At 45.6% G+C, this 26,985-nt stretch overlaps 1 protein-coding gene across 3 annotated transcripts in view; it reads left to right on the forward strand.

Annotated features, from left to right (window-relative positions):
• Window positions 1–23,404, forward strand: part of RECK (reversion inducing cysteine rich protein with kazal motifs) — a 61,070-nt gene extending 37,666 nt beyond the window's left edge. For all 3 annotated transcript variants that reach the window (XM_036021917.1, XM_028525866.2, XM_036021918.1), the window contains 11 exons: window positions 3,938–4,150; window positions 5,623–5,759; window positions 7,665–7,805; window positions 8,982–9,173; window positions 10,664–10,786; window positions 12,801–12,972; window positions 16,720–16,912; window positions 18,152–18,362; window positions 19,577–19,650; window positions 20,715–20,870; window positions 21,765–23,404. In XM_036021917.1, the coding sequence (XP_035877810.1) occupies window positions 3,938–4,150; window positions 5,623–5,759; window positions 7,665–7,805; window positions 8,982–9,173; window positions 10,664–10,786; window positions 12,801–12,972; window positions 16,720–16,912; window positions 18,152–18,362; window positions 19,577–19,650; window positions 20,715–20,870; window positions 21,765–21,986 (1,834 nt within the window). In that variant the 3' untranslated portion in view covers window positions 21,987–23,404. The remainder of the gene's footprint in view (window positions 1–3,937; window positions 4,151–5,622; window positions 5,760–7,664; window positions 7,806–8,981; window positions 9,174–10,663; window positions 10,787–12,800; window positions 12,973–16,719; window positions 16,913–18,151; window positions 18,363–19,576; window positions 19,651–20,714; window positions 20,871–21,764) is intronic.
• The last annotated feature ends 3,581 nt before the right edge of the window (window positions 23,405–26,985 follow it).

Raw genomic sequence — 26,985 nt, forward strand, 5'->3', positions numbered from 1 at the left:
GAATTATTCAGATGGGCCAGAAGAGGGTTCAGAGGATGTTTACCTCAAGCTAAAACACTCCTATCCTCTTAAAAGTATACAGATTATTATTTTGGGGGTAAGAAAATTGAGATATCTTTACAATTGATGATAGAATATTAGCCAATAAGATTGAGCAAATGTGAAATCTGTGAAATGTTTGAAGTAACTTGGATACATAACTCTAGCTGCTAGTAATGGTGGAGTAGTTTGTATCAGACTAACACCGCTGCCAATGCTAATTACAAACTCTGCACAAAATATTACAAAACTATTGTTTTGAAGGCATTGAAAAGTGATCAAAAGCAGGAGAGGCTGCATCTCCTGCAAGACAGAAACTGCATTGAGTGAGAGCCACACTTACCCAGTTTTTCCTTCATGGGCACTCCCAGTGTCCTTGCATAGCATATAGAATCCAAGCAAAAAGCAGCAGTTTTGGACCAAGGAGTTAAGAGATCAGAGGTTGGGGCTACCACAGTGGCTGGATACAGAAGTGGGAAATCCCAGAAAGGAGGAAACCACCAAAGGAGATGCCCCAAGATCTGCATACAAACTCCCCTTGAACCCTTTAATTTAACAAAGCCATAGGATACAATGGTACCATAAAAAGCCAGCTATATTTCTGTATATTAGCAACACATAATTGGAAAGTGAGATATATTTAAAAATACTAACTTATACGATTGCACCACAAAACATGAAATACTTAGTGATACATTTAGCAAAAGATGTGTAAGAACTCTATACTAAAACCCATAAAACTTTAGAAAGAAATTGAAGACAGCAAATAAATGGATAGAGGGACCATGTTCATGGATTAGAAGACTCAATATTGTTATGATGTTAATTCTCCTGAAACTGATCTCTAGATTTAGTATAATCCAAATCAAAATTCCAGTGGGCATTTAAAATAGAAGCTGCCAGGCTAATTTTAAAGTTTATATGAAAATACAAAGGACCTAGAAAGCTAAAGTAGTTTTTTAAAAATAAATTTGCTTTGGCTGGTGTGGCTCAGTGGATTGAGCACCAGTTTACAAACCAAAAGATCACTGGTTCAGTACCCAGTCAGGGCACATGCCTGGATTGCAGGCCAGGCCCCCCATTGCGGGTGTGCAAGAGGCGGCCAATCGATGTTTCACTCACACATGGATGTTTCTCTTCCTCTCTTTCTCCCTCTTTTCTCCTCTCTCTGAAAAATAATGAATAAATAAATAAATAAATTCAAAGAACTCACAGTACTTAATTTTAAGATATTATAAAGCAACAAAATCAAAACAATGCACTAATTATAAAAGAAAAAAATAATGAATTAGAGTTCAACAGGAAACTTTTGTTCACTGAAAGGCACCGTTTAAAGTTTGAAAAGGAAAACCACAGTGAGAGAAAATATTTACTATGTTGCACATGCAGGCACATTTGACAAAGGACGGGTGTCCAGAATATGCAACTCCTGCAACCTCATAATAAAATATCAAATAACCAAATAAAAAATGGGCAGAAACACCTGAAACCTATGTAATTTTATTCATCAATGTCACCTCAATAAATTCTATTTTTAAAAGTTTTTTTAAAAGGACGAAGACATAACCATTGAAGTGTATGAAAAAGTTTATTATCATTAGTCATGCAAAATACAAATTAAAACCAGTAAGATACCACTACACACTAAAAGAATAGCTACAAGTAAAAAGACTGAAAGCACACAAAGCAAGTGGAGCTTCCATACATTGCTAATGAGAGCTTAAAATGTAATACCCACTTTAGGAAAGAGTTGGGTATTTTTAGAAAGTTATAACCCAACAGTGCCATTCATAGCCATAAAAAGAGACATGAAAACTGGAAACAGCCTTGATGTCTACAAACAGGTGAATGAATAAACCAGTGTTCTCAAAGTGTGGTCCATGGTCCCCCAAACCCAGTGGGATCAGAACTATTGTAAAATACTAAGGTGTTGCTTGCTTTTCACTCTCATTCTCACGTGAATGAACAGTGGAGTTTTCTGGATGCTATGAAACATGTGATATGGCAACAGTTTGAATGCAGGAGCAGGTATGCAAATCCAGCTGTCCCCTATTCAGCCAGGCATTAAAAAGATTTTCAAAAAACTAAACCAATTCTACCTTCTCACAAATTTTTGTTGTTTTTAAAAATATACTTATTTTTCATAAAAATTTTCTATTAACATATAACAGGGCTATTGTCATTTAAAATGAATTAATATCTACTTTTTGCCTTGGCTGGTGTGGCTCAGTGGATTTGGTGCTGGCCTGTGATCCAGAGGGTTGCCGGTTTGATTCCCAGTCAGGGCATATGCCCGGGTTGCAGGCCAGGTCCTGGGTTGGGGGCCCAGTCCCCAGTAGGGGGCAGGCAAGAGGCAACTGCACACTGATGTTTCTCTCCCTCCTTTCTGCTCTCTCTAAAAATAAATAAATAAAATCTTTTAAAAAATAAAATTAATTAATATCTACTTTTCAAATCTCTCAGTTTTTATTTAGAATGTGATAGGTATTGGTGGATATAACCCACATAAACAAAAGATTTTTTGAAAACTCAGTAATTTTTATAGTGCAAATGGGTCCTGAGATCAAAGAGTTTGAGGACCACAAGGATAATGGAATAGTACTGTACAATAAAAACAAACAATTTATATACACAACAGCATCATGGAATCTGAAAGAGCTCATTTAACTAAAGACACTAGATTTAAAAGAGCACATACAATGTAAATCCATGTATATGAAGTTCTAGAATAGGCAGAATAATTCTGTGATGATACAAGTACAAGTGACAGGGGCCTCTGGGCACAGTCAGCAGGGAGGGCGCTGGCTGGATAGGGATACGTGGGCACTTCCTGATGTGATAGAAACGCGCCTGAATTCACTTGGGTGTGCTTGGATGTGCAAGTTTGTCAAAACAGAAAACTTCACCCATAAAACCCATGCATTTTATTTTTATAAATTATACCTCAATTTTTAAACTTTGGCTTATTTATAAGGGGGTACCCCCCAAAATGGAATTTTTAAAAAATATATATTTTATTGATTATGCTATTACAATTGTCCCAGCCAAAATAGAATTTATTTATAAAAAATTATCTATTCTTACATGTTTAAACTTCACTTGCCTTCAAAGTACTCTCCATTTGATGCAATACACCTATTGAGACGTTTTTCCACTGCTCAGAATAGTAGTTGAACTTGTCGATTTTGATGCTTTTTAGTACTTCTGCCGTTTTTTTGTTTGTTTCAGGTCTTCCAAAGGGAAAACCATTTCCCTTTGAGGACTTTTTTCACCCAGGGAAATAAAAAAAGTTGCTTGGGGCAAGATCAGGTGTATAGGGAGGGTGGGGCACAGGGGTCATGCTGTTTTTGGTCAAAGACTGCTGAACACTCAGCATGGAATGGGCAGGTGCTCTAGTAATTCACCCATCGTGAAATGGGCAAACTCGTTGAAAGAGTCTTCAAAACAAAATTCACTGAGGCTGAACTCAGCCTCTCCCAACAACACCAGCTGATACACTGATACAGATGGGTTCCTAGAACAGAAACCTAGTAGGGAAAGCCTGCACTACAAGGGGCCCACCCTCCAGAATATAATTCTGTTTCTGTGTGTGTGTGTCCCCTTATATTTTGTGGAATAAAAGAAATGGACAGGGGAGATGTCAGTCCTGTCCATAGCATTTTGAAGTTTTTTAACTGTTTCACAAAAGGTTGTTTTAGAGAACATGCCATCAGAATCTTAATGATTGTGTCTACATTGAATCTTCATACACTCAAAACTGATATATTTTGATGGATTGTATGTACTTTCTTCTTTAAGAAAATCAGGTTTCCCTGATTAGTATGTCAGGATTTTACACATTGCTTCTCTCTGGAAAATAATTGCCTCTTGATTCCCTCTGGCTTTTTTTCCCCCTCAGGCCAACAGAGCTTTTCAGGAGTTGTAATGCTCAGTCAGATCAAGGAGCCATGAATGACATGAAGCTATGGGAGAAAGGAAGCATAAAGATGCCATTCATCAACATCCCCGTTCTTGACATTAAAAAGTGTCAGCCAGAAATGTGGAAAGCAATAGCCTGTTCACTGCAGATTAAACCTTGTCACAGTAAATCCCGGGGAAGTATTATTTGCAAGTAAGTTTCTTTCTTTCATCATAAAGACTCTCCAGTTTGGGTTCAGACCTGCCGTGATCTTCACCTATAGCCTATTATTAGAGTTTTCTCTCCCACTACTAACCTTTGCCCATCACCCTCGCAGGTCAAATACTTTCCTACTTTTTCTTCCTCTGTTCAAAATTTCTCCCCCTATCTCCATTTGCCCACTGCCTGTCCCTCTTAGCCCCTCTCAATGACCAGTCTTTTCTTACAAAATCTTCCCAGATATCTCCGGCTGAAAATAATTTATCCTTACTACAAATTTCTGTAGATGCTTACTTGTACTTCTGTTATGGAACTTGATTGAACAAACATTTATTGAGTAGCTTCAATGCACAATTCTATTTTTAAATTTCAATTTGTGTATTTGTCTTATATTCTGTTTCACATTGCTCTCCTTGAGGCGTTTATTTTTCTCACGTGCTTTTTTCTTGTATCCTCTTTATTCTTTTTCTCCTCTTCAGGGATTAGCATAATCCTGACACTCAGTAGGTTTTTCCTTTTTGGTGAGGGAATGAGTTAGTGAGTACAGTGATTAGGGCCTGTTCCACATTTGCGAATGCTTTGCTTGGGAGATCTAGGACAAAGTAAAGATGAAAGCTTCTGTGGGGGGGTGAAACCAAAAGCATTAACTATATTGTATTAAATGTCAGCTTTCTTCAAGCTTTTTTTTTTTTTTTTTTTCAAAAAGCTTTTCCAAAACCAAGTTAATATCCAGCCCCTAAATTGTTGGGTGTGTGGCTCGTTGCTGCTGAGCACTTAGTAACTGATTGATTGCTGATTGGTTCAACCTTAAACAGGGTCCAGGGTTCAGGATCTGTCCTCTGACGGGACTTGGGGATGACCTGATTAGGGGAGAGATAGGGGGTAACTGTTGGGTGACAGCAAGCGTAAACAGGTGAGAAATTATAGGCTCTTAGCATTGAACACTTATGAGAGTCAAATCCTAATGAAGACTGGGAGAATTTTAAAGAAGAGGATTTTCTAATTGTTACAGACCAAACATATTACGTTGATAACTAAAAAGAGATTTTTAAAAAAGAAAAGAAGGGAGGGAAGGATGAAGGAAGAAGCAAGCGTGCATAAGGTCCTAAGAGAAACGATGTATATAGTTTCGCAAAGAGCAAATCAGACTGGCTTAAGTTACTGTCCTTTCAAAGAGTGGATAGCCACATTGATGGTGGTCACAGTAAGTATAAAATTTGAGCAAGACCTTTAATCTCTGGTTCTTAAGAGAAAGTTAGGAATGATTTGGTAGTGTAATGCATTACTTCCTCTGCAACCCAGAGCGGCTGTGACTCCTGTTCTCTTCCGCCATGCCCGCACCTACCCAGCTGGGAAACACCGTTGTGAAAACCCACTCCTAGAAAGCTTCAGGAGCAGAACTGATACTGAGTAGACAACAAGAGGAGGTTCCTCAAATCCTAAACTTGTGTATTTTCCTTTTCAAGATCAGACTGTGTGGAGATTCTCAAGAAATGTGGGGACCAGAACAAATTCCCTGAAGACCACACAGCTGAAAGTATCTGTGAACTTCTGTCACCTACGGATGACCTGGAGAACTGTATACCTTTGGATACATACCTCAGTAAGTACTTTGTTTTTTAAAATCCAAATAGTTCACCCTTCCATCTCGGCCCTTGTTTGCTTTGGATGAATATGTGGTTTAATGATACTTTCTCAATTGCTGACTCTTATCTCACTTGCTTGGCCTTTCTGGAAAGATGTGTCATCTTAAAATACATAAGCACAAGCAATTATCCTATCAGTATAAGGAGGCAGTGAACTGTTGCAATCAGAAATTCTAAGCAGTGAACCAGGGGCCAGCTTTCTCAGATAACCAGCTCCACATCATTGCTGTCTCCTGGCCGTGATTTACGGGGAAGCAGAACTTCCCCGAGCCAGGAGTACTGCGTTGGACTCACCCACCAAATAGAGAGTGAGGAATGATGGTCTGGGTTCATACATGAAAATGAAAGTTTTTTCTCTGCCAAATACTCCTGCTGGGAGCTAGAGGAATAAGTTGTTATCCCGTTGAGAGATCCTGGATCTGAGGTTCCTGGCAGGAGGTGACTGTGTGGTGAAAAGCAGGACATAACCTGCAGAACTCCTGCTCACCAAGCACTTAGGGAAAGAGGAGTATTTAGGCTGCCACCAGGGGGCGTAAGTGCCTTGAGTTGGCTGGAAAGAGTGAATTTGGCAGTTTTTGGGGGGTTTTTTTTCATGTGTCAGATAGCAGAAAAACAGATAGAAGTAAACAAAAGCCCAGAAATAAATAGTCCATGACTGTTCTGGTGGTTCCATCACCAGGAGTCCTTTTTCTTTCTCCATCATTCTTAGTGCTTGGCTTCAGTCATCAAAGTTACTTTATGTATTTTATCATCACATGGCTACTGGAATTCTAGCCACCAGACCCAAATGTAAGGGAAGCTGGGAAAGATTGTCTTTTTCACTGTGGGCCCATTACCATCCTAAGTAAAATTGGAGCTCTAGTAGTAAGCAGGAAAATAAGAGTGAATGCTGGATTTGCAGCTAGCAATATCTGCCATATTTTCAGAGGACTAACAAACGATGTCCTTTAGCCTTTGTGACCAGTATGGCAAAAAAGAAAGCATTAGACTAGAGTCGTAGGCCTCCGTGACTTTGGACAGACCACGTCTTCGAGCCTCAGCTTCCCTCTTCACAAAGGGACTGGGCCCGTGGGATAAACTCCAAGAGCCCTTGTGCCTCTGTTAGCCTTAAAGTCTGGGTTTGGCCTAAAATCAGTAAGAAAAACAAGTGCACTCACAGTACTCGCTCTATTAGAGCAGTCAAATGTATATGTGTAGGAGGAAGCTTCCAGTGGGAGGAAACTTCCAGAAGGCTGTGGTTTAAAATTTAATATTCTCTTTAAATACCACATATACTTTATATTGAGACTTCCTCAGTCATTATTTCACAAGGTAATAAATATAATCATGGTGTGGGGTCCATCTTACCATAATAAAGTATCATTTATGGTAAAATGTGCTAAATTATCCCTCTTGAATGGAAGCATCTATGTGACCACCGTACCCAAAATACACAGTCACTTTTCATCCCCTGACACCACTTAAATGGTGTACTTATCACTGTCTGACTTTTTATTTACACACACATAGGAGTACACACACACACATGCACACACAATCTGTTTGTTGTCTATGTCCTGACCAGACCAGAATGTAAACTCTGTTACGGAGATTTGTCTGTTTTGTTCACTACAGTATCTCCAGCACCTAGAACCTTGCTGGGCACATTGTGTACACCCAATAAATAAACAAATGAATGGATGGGTGTTTGTGCTAAATTCACAGCTGACCAGGAAATCCGAGTGTTTTATAGCTTGCTAGAATCAGGCCTTGCTTTGCGCTTGTCAGCAGTCCCTTTATTTCAGGTATAATTAATTCAGGTAATTTACAGACCTCTGTTATTCTTCTGGGTAGGTTAAACTGATCTGTTTTTGGTTTCTCAGGGCCAAGTACTTTGGGTAACATTGTAGAAGAGGTGACTCATCCCTGTAACCCCAATCCTTGCCCTGCTAATGAGCTTTGTGAGGTGAACCGAAAAGGGTGTCCGTCTGGAGACCCCTGCCTTCCATACTCCTGCGTTCAAGGTAAGAGTAGACGGGTGTGGGTGTGGCGTGAGTATCGATGTGTTGCTGGTGTTTCTGTGTGGGAGTTATCTTCCGAGTGAGTTTATAAGGGACTTTATTTTGCAAGTTATGCTTTTCTATATTGTTTGAGGTTTTCCCAGTAAACATGTGGTATGTAAATAAAAAATGACAAAGGCAAGTAATTTTCAGTAGTCATTTAGATTATAAACTAATATTGATCCAAAACCAGACTCTCATGATGAGGTGTAGGGTTCTTGACCACGAAAGAGAAAAGAACTTTGGGCCAGCTTTTTGTGCTTTGCCTTGCATGTTGTAATGTTGAAGAAGATATGTGTGCATATTGTTTATGTTTTTCTTTCTTTTAATATACAGAAAAATGGCATTCTCAATGGGATGTGTAATTACTCCATAAATTTGATGCTGTACTGAAGTGCATATGATTTTAAGGCTGAAAAATTTTTTATGCCATAGAATTTTTGTAGTCTCTCTCCTTGTGGGTCCTTTTAGAATATAGTTGTGTCAAAATTTTGCTTCCTTTTATTTATTTCCCAGTTGAAAATGTTTCTTTATGATGTCAGAATCAACATTTTAAATGTGTGTAAAATAAAAAGGAACAAAAATTAAATAAGCATGATGTCTCAAAAGGATCATCTGTAATATTTGTGTAACACTACAATATATCAGCTAGAGAGTTGTAATAAATCTTGTTAAAATTGGAAATTAATGGGTTTTCCTTAAGCCCAATCAAGTATTTGACTTTTTAAAAATTTAAGGTATGTTTATATCCCATCACTAAAAGCTTTCTGGTCAAGATTATTCTAAAAATACTGTCAGTTTTTATATTCCATTTAAAATATAGTGATTCTAGAATATCTTTGAGGATAAGCCCCTCAAAATAAAAAAAACTATTTATCCTATAGCATTTTTGTACAGAACTATGGCTAACTTTGGGAAATAGATCCTGAATCACTACCATCTTACAGAACATAGAATTTCTGTTTGAGAGAATATGGTTTTGGCCAGTGAACCAAAATAACTACTTACCTTGGTGAAAATTCTCTTAGAAAATCTCTAGTAGCCGCATAGTACCTATAAGACTTATACGAACTGTATCTAATGCATAAAATAGTATCACAGAACAGTACCGCCTCTCTCAGCTGATTTTTGTTTATACAGGCTGCAAATTGGGAGAAGCTTCTGACTTCATCGTCCGCCAAGGGACACTGATCCAGGTGCCGTCATCTGCAGGTTTGGAAGTGGGTTGTTACAAAATTTGCTCCTGTGGGCCTAGTGGACTCTTAGAGAACTGCATGGAGATGCACTGCATAGACCTCCAGAAGTCTTGCATTGTTGGAGGAAAAAGAAAAAGTGAGTCTTGAACTGAATTTGTCTTTTATTTTTAATTTGAGATTAGTTAACTTTGTAGGAAGAACACTGAATGGATTCTCATCAGAGAGTAAAGTCTACAAATCAGATACCCTAGGGCAGTATTTTTCTATCTATGCAAGGACAGTGGGACTTCTGAGGAACTCTCTTAGAAGGCTCCTCAAGAAGGGACTAATCGCTAATAATATAATAACACTTACTCAACTCATAACTGTGTGCCATGCACAATTGTAAGTTTTATGTGTGAGATCTTATTTGAAAGGAGAGTGCTCTTGGTTGCAAATTTCTGCCCTAGAGCAAGTCAGGTATTCATTTCTTAGTCCATGTTCTACTTAGCTAAAATGTCAGGTAGGTACTTTGTATCACAGAAAATACCCGAGAATAAACAATTCCATTCCTTCCATACACTTCCACTGATTATGCCTATTCTGTAGGAAAGAACGTACTAGTGCCTTGTGGAGCTGAAACTGCGATGAGGGATTGAGGTCATGCTTTCCGTGATAAGAGGGGAGAGAATTTGAGCCACAAAAAGTAATGGACCAAATGCTCTTCAAGAGGCTAGTTATTGCTGCCAGGCATTTGGAGAATCTGTGATCCAAAGGTGGCATCAGGGCTGGTCCTGAAGAGATAAGCAAAGTTCCAGAAGGAGGGAGGAGCGTTTGAGGCAGAAAGGCAGCCAGAAACATTCTCAGAGACTAGGGAGCAGTCTGGTGAGCCCGGCACATTGGGAATCCGGGGAGATGTGGTGGGGGATAAATGCAAAAATAGGGGGGAGCACCCAAAAACCGGACTTTACTTATTAAAAGTTTTGTATTTATTCCTACATGTTTAAACTTCAGTTACTTTCAATGTACTCTCTATCTGATGCAATACACCTATTGAGACATTTTTTCCCACTAAAAACAGTTTTTAAATGCATCAATTTTGATGCCTTTTAGTATTTCTGCTATTTTTTGTTTCACCTCTTCCATATCAGCAAACATTTCCCTTTGAGGACTTTTTTCATCCAGGGAAACAAAAAAACCAAAGTCTCTCGGGGCAAGATCAGGTGAATAGTGAGGGTGGGACATGGTGGGTGGCGTGGGTCATGCTGTTTTTGGTCAAAAACTGCTGAACACTTAGCTAGGTGTGGACTGATGCCCTAGGAATTCACCCATCGTGAAATGGGCAAACTTGTTGAAAGAATCTTCAAAAAAAATTCACTGAAGCTGAACACAGCCTCTCACAATGACACCAGCTGGTACTGATACAGACGGGTTCCTAGGATACTCACCTAGTGGGGGAAGCCTGTGCTCCCAGGGGCCCGCCCTCCAGAAGATAATTCCAGATAACTCCAGATTTAACTTCCTAGTTTGTATATTTGGAAGTCGTTTTCCAAGAACTTCTATTTTAAAACTTTTTAAACTATTAAATTTTAAATTTATGATCTGTTTATAAATGCATGATATGGAACAGCATTTTACTTCTCGCAGGTCATGGGACGTCCTTTAACATCGACTGCAATGTCTGTTCTTGTTTTGCTGGCAACTTGGTGTGTTCTACCCGCCTGTGCCTCAGTGAGCACAGTTCAGAGGATGACCGTCGCACCTTCACAGGTAACTGTGGTCACACAGAGGCTGCCCTCAGCAGGCCATCATCCCCTTGCACCCACTTTCCCTTCGAGGCAGCTTCTCTGGTCTTGCCGTAACTGCAGTGGTGCACAGTAAAATGAGTGCATTACCTGTTTGTGAGAGCCGGTACTTCCCCTCCTCTGTGGATTTAAGGATAAACTAAATGGTTTCTTAGGCCCCTTCCAGCACTCATGTTTTAGAATTCCAGGCAAAAAGATGATCAGTGATTGGGAAGGTTTTAGTTAAGTAGAACCTTTCTACCTGCTAAAATACCCCCTTTACCCTTCCAATTACGATCCGAAGTCCATGTGTTTTCTAAGAGTGTTTCTGTTCTAACGTTTTTCTTACCATTTCCTTCCTTGACCCCCCTTAGCCTACTGGTTCATATAGGTAGAGACCCCTGTAAATTAAACTATGGATAGGAAAAGTTTCTCCCAATCTGGGGTATAAAATCTGGAATTTAGACCTTTGAAGTCTGGCGAGGGGGCTTCTGGGGAGGTAGAGGCCCACACCGAAACAAGACCAAGAGTGACGGCCGTGCACTCCTCACACAGGGTCCTTCCACTCCTGTCTCCTCAGGGATCTCTTAGCTAGCTTCAGATCCTTCCAAGGTAACTTGGGGGATTATTTTAATTTTGAAGCTTAAGAATTTTTCTGAATAATCCATTAAGAATACTACTTTCTTGACTTACCTAAGCTTTCTGCTATTAGTATTACGCTCACACCAGCTATAGTAAGTGAAAAAGCCAGTGAGGTGAGATGCTCTTTCCTTGAGGTGAAGCTGCAGCTGTCCACAGCAGCAGCACAGCCTGCCGGCACCTGTGGCCTCTCAGGTCTGAGATACTGTGAGTTCTGGGCGAAGAGGAATGAGAGAGCGGCTCTTGCCTTGTTTCAGCAGCAGCTTGATTCTTTCCCTGGAGTGGGGTGGGAACCGAGTAGGGGTTTACCAACACCGTGTCTCCAGCACATGGGAAATAAAAGGAGATCTGAAATAAGAAGTGGACAGCAGACCAAAGGGGAAGTAGAGGCAAGAAGAGCCCCACCCCATCCTCTCTCCACCCTGATAAGCACCAGCCTGCACGGCTTTGTCATTGTCCTTTGTTGTTATCCTTCGTCTGCTCTGCTCTGACGAGGATGACTCATTCCTCTCAGAGAAACCATGAACTTCTGTGGGGATGAAGAGTGAACTAAAGATTAGCCAGAAGACTTTCATGTATTTGTTTGCATACATCTAAATGATGCTGAAAGGTGAACTTTATAATTAGCAGGAACCCTTTCCTGTGGTCAACCCTCATGTCCTGGGGTAAGTGAGGTTAATGACCAGCGAGCTAATGACTTAACACTTAGTTAATGACTCGAAGGAGAGTTTACTGGCCACAAAGTGTACCTCATTTCTTGGGAACTAGATAATGTCCAAGTCCAAACATGACTCAGAGAGAGACAGTCATAAAAATTCTTAAAGCTCAAAACTACAGTATTTTCCAAGTTACCTTGTTACCCACCTTCCAGCAGGAGGTGGGAAGAACCTGTGTGAGGAGTTTATAACTTTCACTGCCTTGTCTTGCTTTTGGTACTTCTTGACCCGTGTTCTGCTTAGCTAAAATCTAAGGTAGGTGCATTCTAGAAATCCCCTAAGCCAGACTTGAAACTTCTAAATTCTAGATTTTATACACCAGATTGGGAGGAACACTCTTTACTTTTTCTACCCATAGCTTTGGTTATAGGGGTCTCTACCTGGCATCAAGGCCTGGAGGCCCTCGATTATCTGGCAGTAAATGGTACAAAGGAAAGCCGTCATTCAGACAGATGGCTTTTCAGAGCCTTGCTGCCTTTAAAAGACACTCAGACATTGGGGGACTTTTTTTCTTTTTTACTTAATTTTATATTCTGTTTTAACACGAGACCACCACATGGTTGGTAGTGGTTTGTCTCAATACGGAAACATCGGGGGAAGGGGAGCGTGCCAGTGCACGTCACGGAGGCTGTTTCCCATCCTCAGGTCTGCCCTGTAACTGTGCGGATCAGTTCGTCCCCGTGTGTGGGCAGAACGGACGCACTTACCCCAGTGCCTGCATCGCCCGCTGCGTGGGCCTCCAAGACCATCAGTTTGAATTTGGATCGTGCATTTCAAAGGATCCGTGTAATCCTAACCCCTGTCCCAAAAACCAAAGGTAAGTCAAATGGCTCCTCATCTTTTTCAGTTGAAGACGAGCACTTACAAAGCACCTGCTGTGTACCAGACAGTAAAAATACAGAGAAGGTCTCTGCCCTGAAGAGTTTCGGGTCTTCAAGGAAAGAGCCATGTAGAGCTCTTAGTGACGCACTGTGTGTGCGATCAGGGTCCTGGAAGTGGAGCAGTGGGTGTAGCCCTAGGGAGGCCTGGGAAAGCCTCTGGAGGATGTGATGTTCGGCTGGAAAGATGAGAAGGACACTGCAGGCAGGTTTCCCATGGAGGAAGGTGGTGGTGGTGATGAAGGCAGAGAGAGCAAAGCTGGTTTTTTTTTTTTTTAGCTGCACCAAAGGCATATTCTAGCTTGATTAAAGGGCCAATGCCTCAGAGTCCCATCAGTTTGACAATAATTTTTTAAAAACCAAAGATGAAAAACAGGGGCCAGTGAAGAGGTCCCTAAGGAGGGGCAGGGGGAGCCCTGCTCATGGCACCAGGCGGGGCCCCAGGGTCCCGCGGTGTTGCTGTTGCTACAATGTCAGGGGCAGCGACAGTTGTATGGGTGCCACCCATTCCCCTGGGTTGAAGACCATTACTCCTGATGTGTGCTCAGCTTCTGCATGCCCTGGATCTTGTCCCGCAGACCAGAGGTGAAGGCCTCAGTGGGTTTGTAACAGTCAACCAGCAGCTCCTTGACCCGGGCAGCCTGGGTGTCATCACCCCCTGAGTCCAGGAGTTCATCCGCATTCATCTCCAGCTCTGGGATCTCCCCTCCAGGCAGTCATAGAGGCAACCTGATTCTTCTTTCCCTGGAGTGGGGTGGAGGAGAACAGAATAGGGGTTTACCAACATTGTGTCTCCAGCACTTTGGAAATAAAAAGGAGATCAGAAATAAGAAATGAACAGCAGAGTGATGGGGAAGTAGAGGCAAGATGAACTTAAGGATCCACGCCTCCAGGCTGAGGCGCTTCCATAGTTCCTTGTGGTTGTACACAGTGACCTTCCCTTGGTGCCTCACTGGGCCCTCGTCATCTGCTCATCTGCGCTGCCCAACCATCCCCTGCAGTCCTGGGCCACCCCTGCCCCGAGGGGAGCCTGGCCCCCAATGCTGCACACCCCACAGGGCCATTCTCCGCTTCAGTAGCCTCGGGCAACTTGGTGCTGGCCGGCTGGCTCGGCTCCATGCGGCTCTAGGGACTGAGATTCTTCCGCCTAGTGACTCAACCTGCTCCTACAGCCTCCTAGTCCTCTGTGTCTCCTGCGCCAGCCCAGCAGATGGGGGAAGGGAGGCGATGGAGGCTGCTCCTGAGAAGCTTTTGTGGTTCGGGTTTAAAAGTGGCATCCATCTCTGCGTGCAGCCACATTGGATTGTCTAGACCCTGGTCATGGCCACAACTGCCTGCCAGGGAGACTAGGGCACGTAATCCAGATGCGTGCCCAGGAAGAAAATTAAATGGATTAGATGAACGTTTAGCTAATCTACCACAACGCTTAACCTTTCTCATATTAAGTGAATATAAATTAAATGAAAACTGCCATTGTGTACCATTTTCCATCTACCAGACTGGCCAAGATAAAAGGCTTAATTAACATAACATAGGGAAACAGATGCTCCCATACAAGAGGGGGTTGGAGAGAGGGTTGGGACATCCTCTCTGGAGGACAATTTGGCCAAGTCTAGCAAAGTTTTAAAGGCACATACTCTTTGAATCAGCATATGCAAATGCTTACACTTGTATAAATACCTCAGGAAGAACTAGTAAGAGATGGGTAACAGTGGTTGCTGCTGGTGAAGGGTACTCGGTGACTGGGACACAAAAGTAGGAGAGACTTATTTCTCACTACATACATTCTGTACTGTTTCAGTTTCGCCATGGGCTTGTATTATTTGTTCAAAAAATAATTGTTTAAAAAATAAGTATTCATTCTTAAAGCATGTACTGATGTACCGGGCATCCTCTAAAGACAACAGTAGTTGTATTCACAACAGGGTTACAACAGTAGGCAGACACGGTTCCTACCCCGATCGTGTTTACTCTACCCCAGGTTCTCAACTTTTCCTGTTTGATCTTATCTCTATATACTTAAATTGAGAAGTTTTTCCTTCTAAAATTACTGAATTTCACCCTGGCTAAATTGAGTGCTGGCCTGCGAACCAAAAAGCCACCAGTTCGATTCCCAGTCAGGGCACGTGCCTGGGTTGTGGGCCAGGTCCCCAGCTGAGGGTGTGCGAGAGGCAGCCTGTTGATGTACCTCTCACATCAGTGTTTCTCTCTGTCTCTTTCCCTCTCCCTTCCCCTCTCACTATAAATAAATAAAAGCTTTTTTAAAAAATTGTATTTTAATCATTGTTCAAGTACAGTTTTCTCCCACTTACTCCCATTCCAGCCCACCCACTCAACCAAATAAAAGCTTTAAAAAATAAATAAAATTACCCAATTTCCCTCAGTAGCCTTGGTTGCCATCCCTTCCATGTTAATAGATGATTAAGTTCTAAATATTCTTTTCCATTATTTCTCTTCAAATGTCTTAAATTTCCATAAAACAACTGCATGCATTCTACTTTTAAATCCCATGAGAAAGGGCAACCCTACACAGTAGTAGTGGTGATGTGGTGGTCATTTCTGTGCAGGAGGCTCACGCCTAGAGGGAAGAGAAGTAATTTCCTTTTACAGTAAAGTAGTGCCAGCTACTATGTTCTTCTTTTGTTTTACAGACTAACATTTGTATATCCTGTTATTTCAAAGACCCAGTGAACGATAAACATTTTAATAGGACTTATCTTCCTACAGAAAGTTATAAATACCTCCCTACTGCTGTGGCTCAGTTGGTTGGGCATCGCTCAGCCGAGGGAAAGGTTGCGGTTCCTACTCACAGTCAGGGCACAGGCCTGGGTTGCAGGTTCGGTCCCCAGTCAGGGCACTTACTAGAGGCAGCCAAATTGATCAGTGTTTCTCTCCCTCTCTCCCTCCCTTTCCCTCTCTCTAAAAGTAAATAAATAAGTAAATAAATAAAGTCTTTTAAAAGAAAAATTATAAATACCCTTTATAGAAATGAGGGGAGCAGAAAAGTCTAAAGAAGGAAATAATCATCATCCCTAACCCCTCTGAAGTTCAGGAATTGAGAGGGAAGCGAGGTCCAGGTGTTTCCAGGAAAACCCAGCTCCGTGGGGTGGCATTCTCTGGGTGATTTGCAAACAGCCAGCGTCAGGTCCTCAGCCTTGTAAGCACAGAAACCTGAATTTTCCAGCACACACTGTGAAGCTTTCTCTTAATGGTCAAGCTGAAAATTAAGCCCTTAAAAATGCTTCATTTATTACTGACTGCAGGCCTCCAGCATCACACCCCAACCCGTTTGATGGCCCCCTGTCATGCCATTTCTACCCTGTGCATCCTTTGCCCCTGCCCTCAGGGTCGCCTGCCCTTCCCTGGCACCACAGTCCAGACCAGCACACCTTTGTCCGTGCTGCTCCCTCCGCCTGGCAGGCCAGTGCGGCCCTCCTTACCTCGGGGCTCCGGCCGGGGCCTCTCCTCCCAGTGCTTTCTCCACGAGTGCCCCGAGTGTGTGCTTCTCCGCCTGGTGGCCCATTTGGTGTGTGTGTTCGACTCCTCGGCTCTCCCTAAGCTCTTGGGGACAAGAGACATTTTCAGTTTCTCGGTTGCTTTCTCCTTGACTTCCTGTGCCTTGTCAGTGCTTTGCCCGCCTCATCACAGTCCCTCCTGACTCTCAGCACTACATTTATGTTTTCCAGATGCGTGCCCAAACCCCAGGTCTGCTTGACAACTTTTGATAAGTTTGGATGTAGCCAGTATGAGTGTTTGCCACGACAGCTCACCTGTGACCAGGCCCGCGACCCCGTGTGTGACACAAACCACGTGGAGCACAGCAATCTCTGCACTCTGTACCAGAGAGGGAAGAGCCTCTTGTACAAAGGCTCGTGCCAGGTAGCACTGCTCAGCTGACAAACCCAAGGGCACAGGGCATAACACTGGCTTGTGGTCTTCTACAGGCAGTCAGCAGCGAGACCACCTCGGGGTCTCCTACGAATCCTGTCCCACCTAGAGAACTCCGCCCTCCACTGAAAGCGAACCCGCCCAAGACGGGCTATTTCTCCCCTCTCTGGAGGACTCCCTTGCTGGGGGCGTGCCTTTGCCCAGATAGTGTCCACGCAAGAAAAGAGAGTGGCTTCTTATAGGAAAAGAATTTAAAGTCTCATGCTCCTGGCATGAATCAGCACATCTTCACTTCCTGTAGTTCTGTGGGCCCTTGGCAGAGAACAAACCAGAAAGAATGCAAGTGAAAACAGCCAAGAAAAGAGCTGTTTTCCAAACACTCTTCCCTGACAACCGAAGTTGTCACCGTCCTGACACCGTCCTGAAAAGTTCTCCCAGACAATGTCTTTTTCCATCAGTTTATCTCTTGGCCTTTTAAGGTTGTGGAGTCTGTATTCATTTTTTCAGAAATAACCCCAAGGACAAGCCCACTGAGGCTTCCCATACACCCCGCCAGTCTGGGCGCCGGCCTGTGCTCCGGGGAACGCCGTCTCGGCCCAGCATCCCCTGCCCACAACCACGTTACACCTGACGTGATCGCTTCTCCTTTCCCCGTCTTCACTGTTGGGAAGCCCCCCACTCAGCCTGTCTCCTGGGGCTTGTTTTTTTTTTTTTTTTTCCCCAGAGCTTGAGTCCCAGCAGCACTGATACCTGCCACGTGGGATGCCCAGTCTTCCCGTCCTGCTTGTCCCGCTGCCTGGCTGCAGCTGTTCCCTCACATTCCTTCCTGCTGCTGCACCTGGAGCCTCTGCCCCACTGATCTCTCCACTCTTGCTTCTCCTTCACCCTTAGCCAGTGTGCAGTGATATAGCCTCCATATTTGCGGGAAGATTCATCTTGTTTTCTTCAAACACTTTTTTATCCGGCACTTCTGGAGTAATAGAAGTCCGAGGGAGGGGAGTTTCCTCTCATGTTGGTTCACGTGAGTGAGCACCGTGGCCCAGAAAGGCTGAGAACAGGAATCTCCTCCGTTCATTTTGGGACACTCCAGTTGTCCCCCACCACCATGCTTAGCCCACCTCAGCAGCTTAATTAAGAGGGCCCCAGAATTCATACCTGTGTATTTTTTCCCTCCTGAAAAGAGGGAGGCCCCCTACGCACTCTCAGGAAATGTGATTTGTTTGCCCCCAGTCCTTCTGCAGAACCACGGAGCCCGTCTGCGGGCACAACGGGGAGACCTACAGTAGCGTGTGCGCTGCCTACTCCGATCGCGTGGCAGTCGACTACTATGGGCCCTGCCAGGCCGTCGGCGTCCTCTCGGAGTACAGTTCTGTCACGGAGTGTGCTGCCGTGAAGTGCCCTTCGCTCTCGGCGACCGAGTGCAAACCCATCGTCCCACCCGGTAGGCCGGGGGGGCGGGGGGGGGGGGGGGAGCCGGGGCGGGACCCGGAAGACTTGCTCATCTGCCTCCAGACTGTGGGTCACTGAGGAGAAGAGGGGAACCTATTTAAATTTTCCAGAAAGTCTTAACTCTGGCTGTTGCTGGTAAGATGCAGAACTCTGGGTTGACCTTAAAAAGCTGTGGGTTACCTTAGATATCATCTGGTCTAATGGTTTTAAGACAATATGGCAAACTTTTTTAAAGCAGAATCTTACACCAAACACCAATATATAAACAGATAAAGCAATATTTCATCACTAAAATTATGACTATTAGTTCAAATGCATAATGTTTACTTTAAAGACGTTACCACAAAGTTAGTGAATAAAGAATTAGTAATTACTGAATGAATAATTGAAGTCATTTTGATAAACACAAACATTTGAAACAGAAGATAGTTGTTATCTCAGATTGGCCTTAGAATCCAATTTGAGTTGCATATAATTGAGAACATCTTGTTAGAAAGACTGTTAGAAGTGACAACGGTTTTTTAAACAGCTTATGTTATAGTCTCTTACTCTTCCGGTAAACAGAGGGGTGGAAGGGACTTTATCCCGAGACTGCACAGGGCAGGTCAGTCTGGAGCCCAACAAGCTCCTCCCTCCCTCCGTGAATCTGCCGACTGTTCGCGGAGCTGCCGGTGCAAGCCAGATCCTCTCCTAGGCACAAGGGACACTGCGCCGGGCGAAAGAAAGGCCCTTCCCTCCCGGAGACCATGTTCTGATATTTTGTTTTTGTTCGATAACAATTTAAAATAATCTTTAAAATCATATGAGAGTTAAACACTCACGGAGTCCCTGAAACACCCGCCCCCTTGACTCGCAGTTAGTAAGCAAAGGCCAGGAGAGCACTCGGCCGGAGTCACAGAGAGCACTGAGGCAGGGCAGGTCCGGACTCCCGCATCTCTTGGGAGGCCAGCTCGCTCCATGCTGTGTCTTACACCAGCCGCCTCGCCATGAGGAGTGGTGGAGGATGAAAGCAGGGGTGGAGGGAGGATTTTGGGAAGTGTGCAGATTGCGAGACCCGGGTTGGTCAGGGTACTTATCTAAAGTGCAGTCATCGGGAGGGCCAGCTGTAACTCTCCTAGCACAAAATGAAGGGTTGTCAATGTCACCAACTACTTTCTGTTCTTGTTTCTAATTCTGAAAACACATGTCATGGTTTCTCTTACACAGGTGCTTGTTGCCCGTTATGTGCTGGGATGTTAAGGGTTTTGTTTGACAAAGAAAAACTGGATACTATTGCCAAGGTAAATTGCTTTATATGCTAGGTACTGTTGAAACCTTATGGATAAGATTCTCAGCAATCCAACAGAGTAGAATGTGTTGTCCTGTTTATAGATGAAGAAACTAATTTGCAGCCCTGGCTGGCGTAGCACAGTGGATTGAGCGCAGGCTGCGAACCAAAGTGTCGCAGGTTCAGTTCCCAGTCAGAGTACATGCCTGGGTTGCAGGCCATGGCCCCCAGCAACCACACAACCACACATTGATGTTTCTCTCTCTCTCTCTCTTTTTCTTTCTCCCTCCCTTTCCTCTCTAAAAATAAATAAATAAAATCTTTAAAAATAATTTTAAGAAAGAAAAAAAAGAAACTAATTTGCAGAGAAGCAGCTTGCCCAAGGCCGTACAGGTCATAACCAGTAGAACCAGGGTCTGAACTCAGGCTGTCTGGCCCCCAATCCTGTGCTTCTTTCCTCCACGCCCTGGCTGTGTGGCGATCTTGCTCTGTACATCACAGCCTGAGCCTTTCTGGAAGAGTTCCCCTCCTGGCACAGCAAGCAGAGGCAAAACCAGGCAGCTGGAGGCTGGGAGGTGTGCAGGCGGTGCCAGGGTCACCTGCCCTCACAGGCCCGCTGCTCTGTAAGCTGCTTTTGGAGCCAGCCACTGCCATCCCATCGGAGCCTCACCTCTCTTCTTTCTCTGGACCGTCACTTACTGCTCCCTGCTGTGGGTCAGGGCTCCTGCCCTGCAGTGGCCAACACCTGGCACTGCCTCAGAAATTATCCCCATTTTGATTAAACCGCCTGTATTTTTACAGAAAGACTTTAATTATTTCCCTGTGGCATCCAACTCAGAACAGTCACCAAAAAGTACTTCTGGTGAGAGTGGGGTTTTTTCTGTCTGCAAAGCTGCATGTCAGGGAAAACACATTGGAATGGACTTTGTGGAAACTTAGAATTCATCTGGCAGGGCCCTGTGCTCAGGGGGTCCTTGGTCAAAAGAGCCTCCTTGGCTTAGGCAAGGTAGCCAGGCAGCTTAGGCAGTAACAAGGAATTTGTTTTTCCTGGTAATAGGAATGTTTTTCTCTTTCTAGGTAACAAACAAAAAGCCAATAACAGTTCTGGAAATACTTGAGAAAATCCGCATGCATGTGTCTGTTCCACAGTGTGATGTATTTGGGTACTTCAGCATTGAATCGGAAATTGTGGCCCTGATCATTCCTGTCGATCATTATCCAAAAGCTTTGCAGGTGGGGTTCAGCGTACGGTCTGCAGCCATCTTGTCGGTTTTAGGTTTGGTGGGCTTGGGAGGGGCGGGCACGGGCCAGGATGGAGGGGGGGAGCAGGTGGTGAGGAAATGGGGGCATTTCAGCAGGGCAGTGTCTGAGGGACAGAGGTGCACCCGGCGAGCACTGTGCCAGGCGGCTGAGGCCAGGTGCACGTTTGACAGCAGAATGCAAAGGAGCAGGGACAGGAGAAGTTGGGGTGCTGTGACTCAAAGGGTGCAGAGATGGGATGCAGCCATCTCATCATACAGACAAGACAGCAGGGTCAGGGAACGAAGGGGATGACGAAGGTCACACAGTGACAGCAGAACTGACCCTTGCCCCCCGAGGGCTGTGCTCCCACTGGGGAGGAGGAGCCCACTGGAGCCGGTCTTGGGGGCCCCAGTTGTTCTTCCTCACAATCTCGAGGTGAACCTCGATCAAGTGGGCCTGAGTTTCAGCGTCAGCATGGTGAGGACTCAAGTGAAGGGATGAATACAAACAGCCTATAAACTGCCGTGGTCAGAAAGCTCACTAAGTCCAATTACATTCCCCCCGACGTGTGAATAGCACTGAAAATCCATCCCCTGTGACGGTGTTGAACTGTGTAACGCTGCTGTCTGAATGTGGGTAAGCAGCGAGAGGATCTCGGGAAAAGGCAGGGCGGCAGCATTGTGGGTTGTTTGCTTTCTGATTTGATTTCCATGGATGCTGTTACCATTTATGCAATAAATTAAGACTACAATGAAATGTTACTTTATCTAAGACAAGGACAAAGTGAAAGCGTATTCCCTGTGTCAGAATGTATGTGGAATTGGACTTGACCTCCTCCTGGGTTCTGTGGCTTTCTGTTAAAAGAACCTGATCTTCCGCTCCTAGATTGAGGCCTGCAATAAGGAAGCGGAGAAGATCGAGTCCCTCATCAACTCCGACAGCCCCACTCTGGCGTCCCACGTCCCGCTCTCCGCCCTCATCATCTCCCAGGTGCAGGTCTCCAGCAGCGTGCCGTCAGCCGGCGTCAGGACCCGACCTCCCTGCCGCTCCGGCCTCTTCCTCCTCAGCCTGGGCCTCGCCTTGCACGTGGCCCGGACGTGCACCTGATGACCCGTGGGAAGTGCGGCGTGTTCCTCGGTCTGGCTCTCTGCCTTGGGAGAGACACGCAGGACTGCTGGGTTGTGGTTGATGAGTGGCCGAGTTGGAGCACGCATCACCTGTTCACCACACAGTGTTTTCTTTAATTTGCCAATATCGATAGGGGTTTTGTTTTGTTTTCATAAATGGAAAACTATGTTCTTCCAAATACTAATGCAAAGAGGATGTTTCCTTCTGGTGGATCACTGCTTTCCAATTTACATTTGGCTCATTAGATGGGTCCCTCGCTCCAAAATATGTATATTCAATATCACTGATAGATGAGATGGTCACTTTTTAGAAAACAACTCACTATGCTATGGGCTTTGTGTCACAGAAAGTTCATTTCAGAGTTCCTGTAAGTGTTAAGGGGCCCCTAATGTTTGAGTGTTTGTTTACAGATAATCACTCTACCGAGAGGCTAGGGGTCACAGTGAAGAGCCACTGCCACTAACGCATGAAATGGAGACAGTATCTTTGGAATTATCATGTGGGTCGTCAGGCACATTTAACACACAGAAGTGTAATCCGGGACCCACCTATTGTGATCAGCGAAAGCAGGCCACCCAAGTGGCACTCACACGATGTCCTGTGTGCGGCGGTCTCCGTGGTTGCAGACGCGCGTCTGTGACTGGCGAAGGGGCAGTCACAGCACATCGGAGCGTCTTGCTTTGTGCATCTTCACGTTGCCCAGACGTGTGCCCTCGGGTGCCGTCCGAGTTGAATTCCGAGTTCACAAACATCAATCTTTAAACCAATTGCTGCTACTTATATAATTGCCAAAAAGTGAAATAATTAGTTCGTGTAAATACTACATGACTTTTCTATTTTATTGTGAAGAAGGTGAATAGCCATATTTGTAAAGCGACAATCATTCGTGTTAGCCTAGTACCTCCCGTTTATGAAGACACATTTGCCCTTTGCGACATGCACAATGTGGATGAGTGTTCATCTGCTTCCTTTTCTGAGATAGAATTATAAAGAATTATGGTTTATCTATTTAAAAATGTCAGTCTAAGTATTAAAATGTCTGCATGTTGTCTAAGAAGTTGAATACTTTGAATGTGTTTCAGTTTGAAATAAGCTATTCAGTGTAATACTTCTTGTTTGTATGCACCTAAACTTAGATTTTACATGAAGTATTTTTCAGTATTATATGTACCCTCTGAAATATATAAGGATATGCTTATACCAAAATGTTTTAAAGTGGGCACTTAAACTTTCAGAATATCTCAATGCCAATGTAGCATGTTTGTTGCAATTGTTTTTTCTATATAAATGTTTTCAATGCAATATACTGGAAAGCTATTTTAATAAAAATAATTTTTATATGGTCATGTATACTTGCAGGCAGTGTGGACATTTAGAATGAAACCACTGCTCACTCGGATGAGCTGTGTCCCTTGCTCTGGAATGATGGGGGTGTTGTTATTCCAAGCCAAGGGCCCTGGGAAAGTGGGGCAGCTGGAACGGAACTGGTCAGGTGTGACCAGGGGGTGGGCAGTGGCAGAGCGTCAAGTACAGACACCAAGAAAGCTTTAGACCCAGGAATACGCCAGGCAGTTCTAGCCCCGCTGCCTTGGGCCTGGTGCCCCGGCTGCAGGCTGTGTCCTGAGACAGTGAGAACTTTGGACTGTGGGCTCAGAGGGTCCACTGATCAGGGCCTGAGAGGCTCGTCCGGCCAGCAGAGGCCAAGGCCCCAAAACTCCAGTAGCTGACAACAGCGGAGGCTCGGTGCTTGCTCCCATCCCACGGCTGCTGTGGGTCCGCTGCACCTCTCCACACCATCTTTGCCTCAGGACCCACTCCAGCGTCCTCACCAAGGGGAGGACAGAGGCAGGGGACCACAGCTGGCCCTTAGGTGTGACACTGTCATTTCTGCCTGTGCCTTAGTGGCCTGAGCAAATCACATGGCCACTCCTGAGTTCAAAAGGTAGGGTGTATAATCTTTGCGGGGGGCGTTGGAGGGAGTCGGAGGGACTGTGAGTGTTTTAAACAATAATGCAGTATGAGGTTCTTTCTCATAGGGATGGGATGAGAGCCAGGACGGACTAAATTTTTCACTAGGAAAGCACTAGAAGTTTCGTGGTCTGGGAAGGAAATACAAGACATGAGAGATGCGTGGGTTTGGGGAATCGGGTATGACGGGGAGAGAACCATCTAAATGCTGGCCCTGCTCCAAGGGCCGTCCCAAGAACTCTGAAGATGGTTATGGGCCATGCAGACCCAGCTCAGGTCAAGGAAGTAATGCCCTCACTGGCCAGCTGCTACGGGGAGCACACCAGCCTGCCTGGTGGACAGGTTGTCGGGGGCTTCCTGGCGTCAGAGCAAGGTGGAGACTTTAAAGGTGTCCATTAGGATGCCTTCAATATGAGCTGTGGGGTGTTCGTTTCTAGTGGGACAAGGGTGTCAGCTGAGAGCTCCCGAAGGGCCTTGCCCTCACGGCAGGAGGCGGTGGTCTAACTGCAGACAGTGTGCTCCAGGAGGTGTGAGGAGGAGGAGGAAAGTCTTGCAAGGAGAAGACAGAAGGCTTCTTAGGGCTTGATTTGAGCTGGGCCTGGTAGAAATAGGGAGTCTCTGCCAGATGGCTTTGAGGAGAGGCATTCTGAGCAGAGGTCTGGCCTGAGCAAAGGCGCAGAAGGAGGAGAGTCGGGGTTCCCAGTGGTAGCACCTGGAGCTGACCCACCGGGAAGGGGTGGCAAGGGGAAGTATAAGGCCAACCAGATGTGCTGGCCGTCAATGCTGGGCCAGGCTGGCACCTGGAGCCTCTGCCTTGCCCTCCCAGCGACACTGGCTGACCTGGGTAGCCTTGGTGTGCACAGCAGTGTGTGTCAAAATTTCAGTATCAGGCCGTGCTTCCTTTCCCTGTGTCCCGTGAACAGCCTGCACTCGACTGAGGAACCGTTTACTGAGCCAGACTGGGTGCCAGGCTCCCCCGGGGCCTGGTCTCTGCCCTCCAGGTTAGCCTGGGTCTGTTTCAGCTCCACTGTGGGAAGAAAGTTACACCTGCCAGCAACACTAATGACCTTAACACAATGTTTTTTTCCTTCACTTGATTCAATTAATGGTTTTCCTTCAGCCCCAGGCTTACGGGAGTCAAACTCACACACCCCCAGAGAGGGCGCTGTATTTTTCAAAGGGACCCGAAGCCCTGCTCCCAGAGCCTTCCCCTCCCTCTCAGCCCCCAAAGGGGCTCGAGTGGAGGGGAAGGGAAAGCAGAGGGATCGCCCCTAGGGAAATTTCTTTCCCCAGTCCAACGATCTTGGAGCTGGGGGGCTGGGTTCCACTTTGTCCATGGAGGGAAACAGGCCCAGAGAACAGAACGTTCTAATCCAAGTTACCGCCATGAGCCAAGGCAAAGCCACCACCTGAATCCAGGTCTGGACTTCCCCTGGCACAAGGCAGCTGGGCAGGATTAGTGCTTCTTAAGAACAGAGCCAGCCTTGCGGGAGAGCCCCGAGAAGGTGTACACCAGGGGGAGGCCGAGTGGAGTAGGTTCAGCAGACTGACAAGCCAGGCTTGCGGGGTGGGGTCTGTCAGCAGAACAAGGAGCCACAGGAATCGTGAAAGTAACCCACAGGGCCCTCCAGCACCCCCTGTGTTCACACTGTGTTTTCCACCTTGTTCTTGCCCTGGCCCGGAGCAAAATGGTGCACAGAGAGGACAAGTGCAAAGGCTAAGGTTCAGCAGGTTCTCAGGAAGTTAGCCTGGTGGGGGTCAGGGTCTGGGTAGGCAGGAAGCCCTCACACCAGGAAGCTTGTTAACACCCTTGCCACAGCTTCACCCCCTCTTTCATTTTTTCCAAAACTGTATTGTTTCCTCATTATAAAAATAACACGTGCATTCCCCAAAATACCTGGAAATATAAACAAACAAAAAGTCACCCACAGTGCACCTTCCTTTCCCTGACTCTACCAGTGAGCACAGAATCCTTCTAGAGCTTTCTCTGTACATACACCTCTCTTGTATCTAATTGGGGCAGGGTCCCTCCTCTGTCCACGTGGGGGCAGTGGCAGTTAACTGTATCCCGTGAGGGGAAATCCGAAATCATGGTTTCATATTTGGGATGGCATCTGCTGGTTGGCACTTCCCCACCTAATGGTTCACAGGTGGAAGCCCCATCTTGCCCAGAACCGCATCAGGTAAGCAGACAAAGCACCACTCCACCTGTTCTCCCCAGACCAACCTCCCACTGACCTTTGCTGCAAGTGTGAGCCATTGCTTCATTGAGCAGTCAGGTAAGCGTTTCTGTTGGTCAGGGCCCAGCAGAAAAATAGGTGGGCCACCCAAAGTAGGATAATTTGAGGAAGGACTCACACAGGTGTGAGTAGCTGTAAGAAACCACAGGGAGTGTGCAGGGCCTGAGCTGTAAAGGGGGGGCTGCCAGCACCCTCAGGCCCCAAGTGGCGAGTCAGCCTCCAGAGCTCAAGGAGAGGCGCTGTGGGGGGCAGGCCTGTCCTCCCTTCCTGCCTTGTGTAGAACCCCGTCAGAAACCAGAGGACAAGGGAGCCTGTTGCAGTAACCATGCAGGTCGGCCTTCTGGGCAGAGAGCAGGGTGGAGAGTCAGTTTAGGGAAGGAAGTGGAGCAAAAAGAAGGTACCAGCACAGCAGACCAAGCGGTGCCTGAGTAAGAGGGCCGAGAGATGGGATGCCGAGTGCCAGTCATCCCAGAGCTCTGCCCGAGGAGGGGAAGGCCCTTGGGTTAAACTTTCAGAGGTGTTCACTGAACGCTCCTCCCTTCCTGACCTCACTCAGCCTCCTTAGATCCTCTCCATCTTCTCTCCAGCCCCTCTTCATGCCTACGTTTTCTGGAGTGTCCCCTCAGCTCCCTGAGGATCCCCACCCCTCCAAACCTAGAAAAGGAGTCCAGGCCCTCCTCCCCTTCTTGAGACACACAAACGCGGTCCTCAGGTTGTGGTGCTTCGGGTGAGAGCAGAGCTACAGGCTGCCCTCGCTGAGGCTGTGGCAG

Source organism: Phyllostomus discolor, chromosome 3 (genome assembly GCF_004126475.2).
Source record: "Phyllostomus discolor isolate MPI-MPIP mPhyDis1 chromosome 3, mPhyDis1.pri.v3, whole genome shotgun sequence".
NCBI classification, from domain to species: Eukaryota; Metazoa; Chordata; class Mammalia; order Chiroptera; family Phyllostomidae; genus Phyllostomus; species Phyllostomus discolor.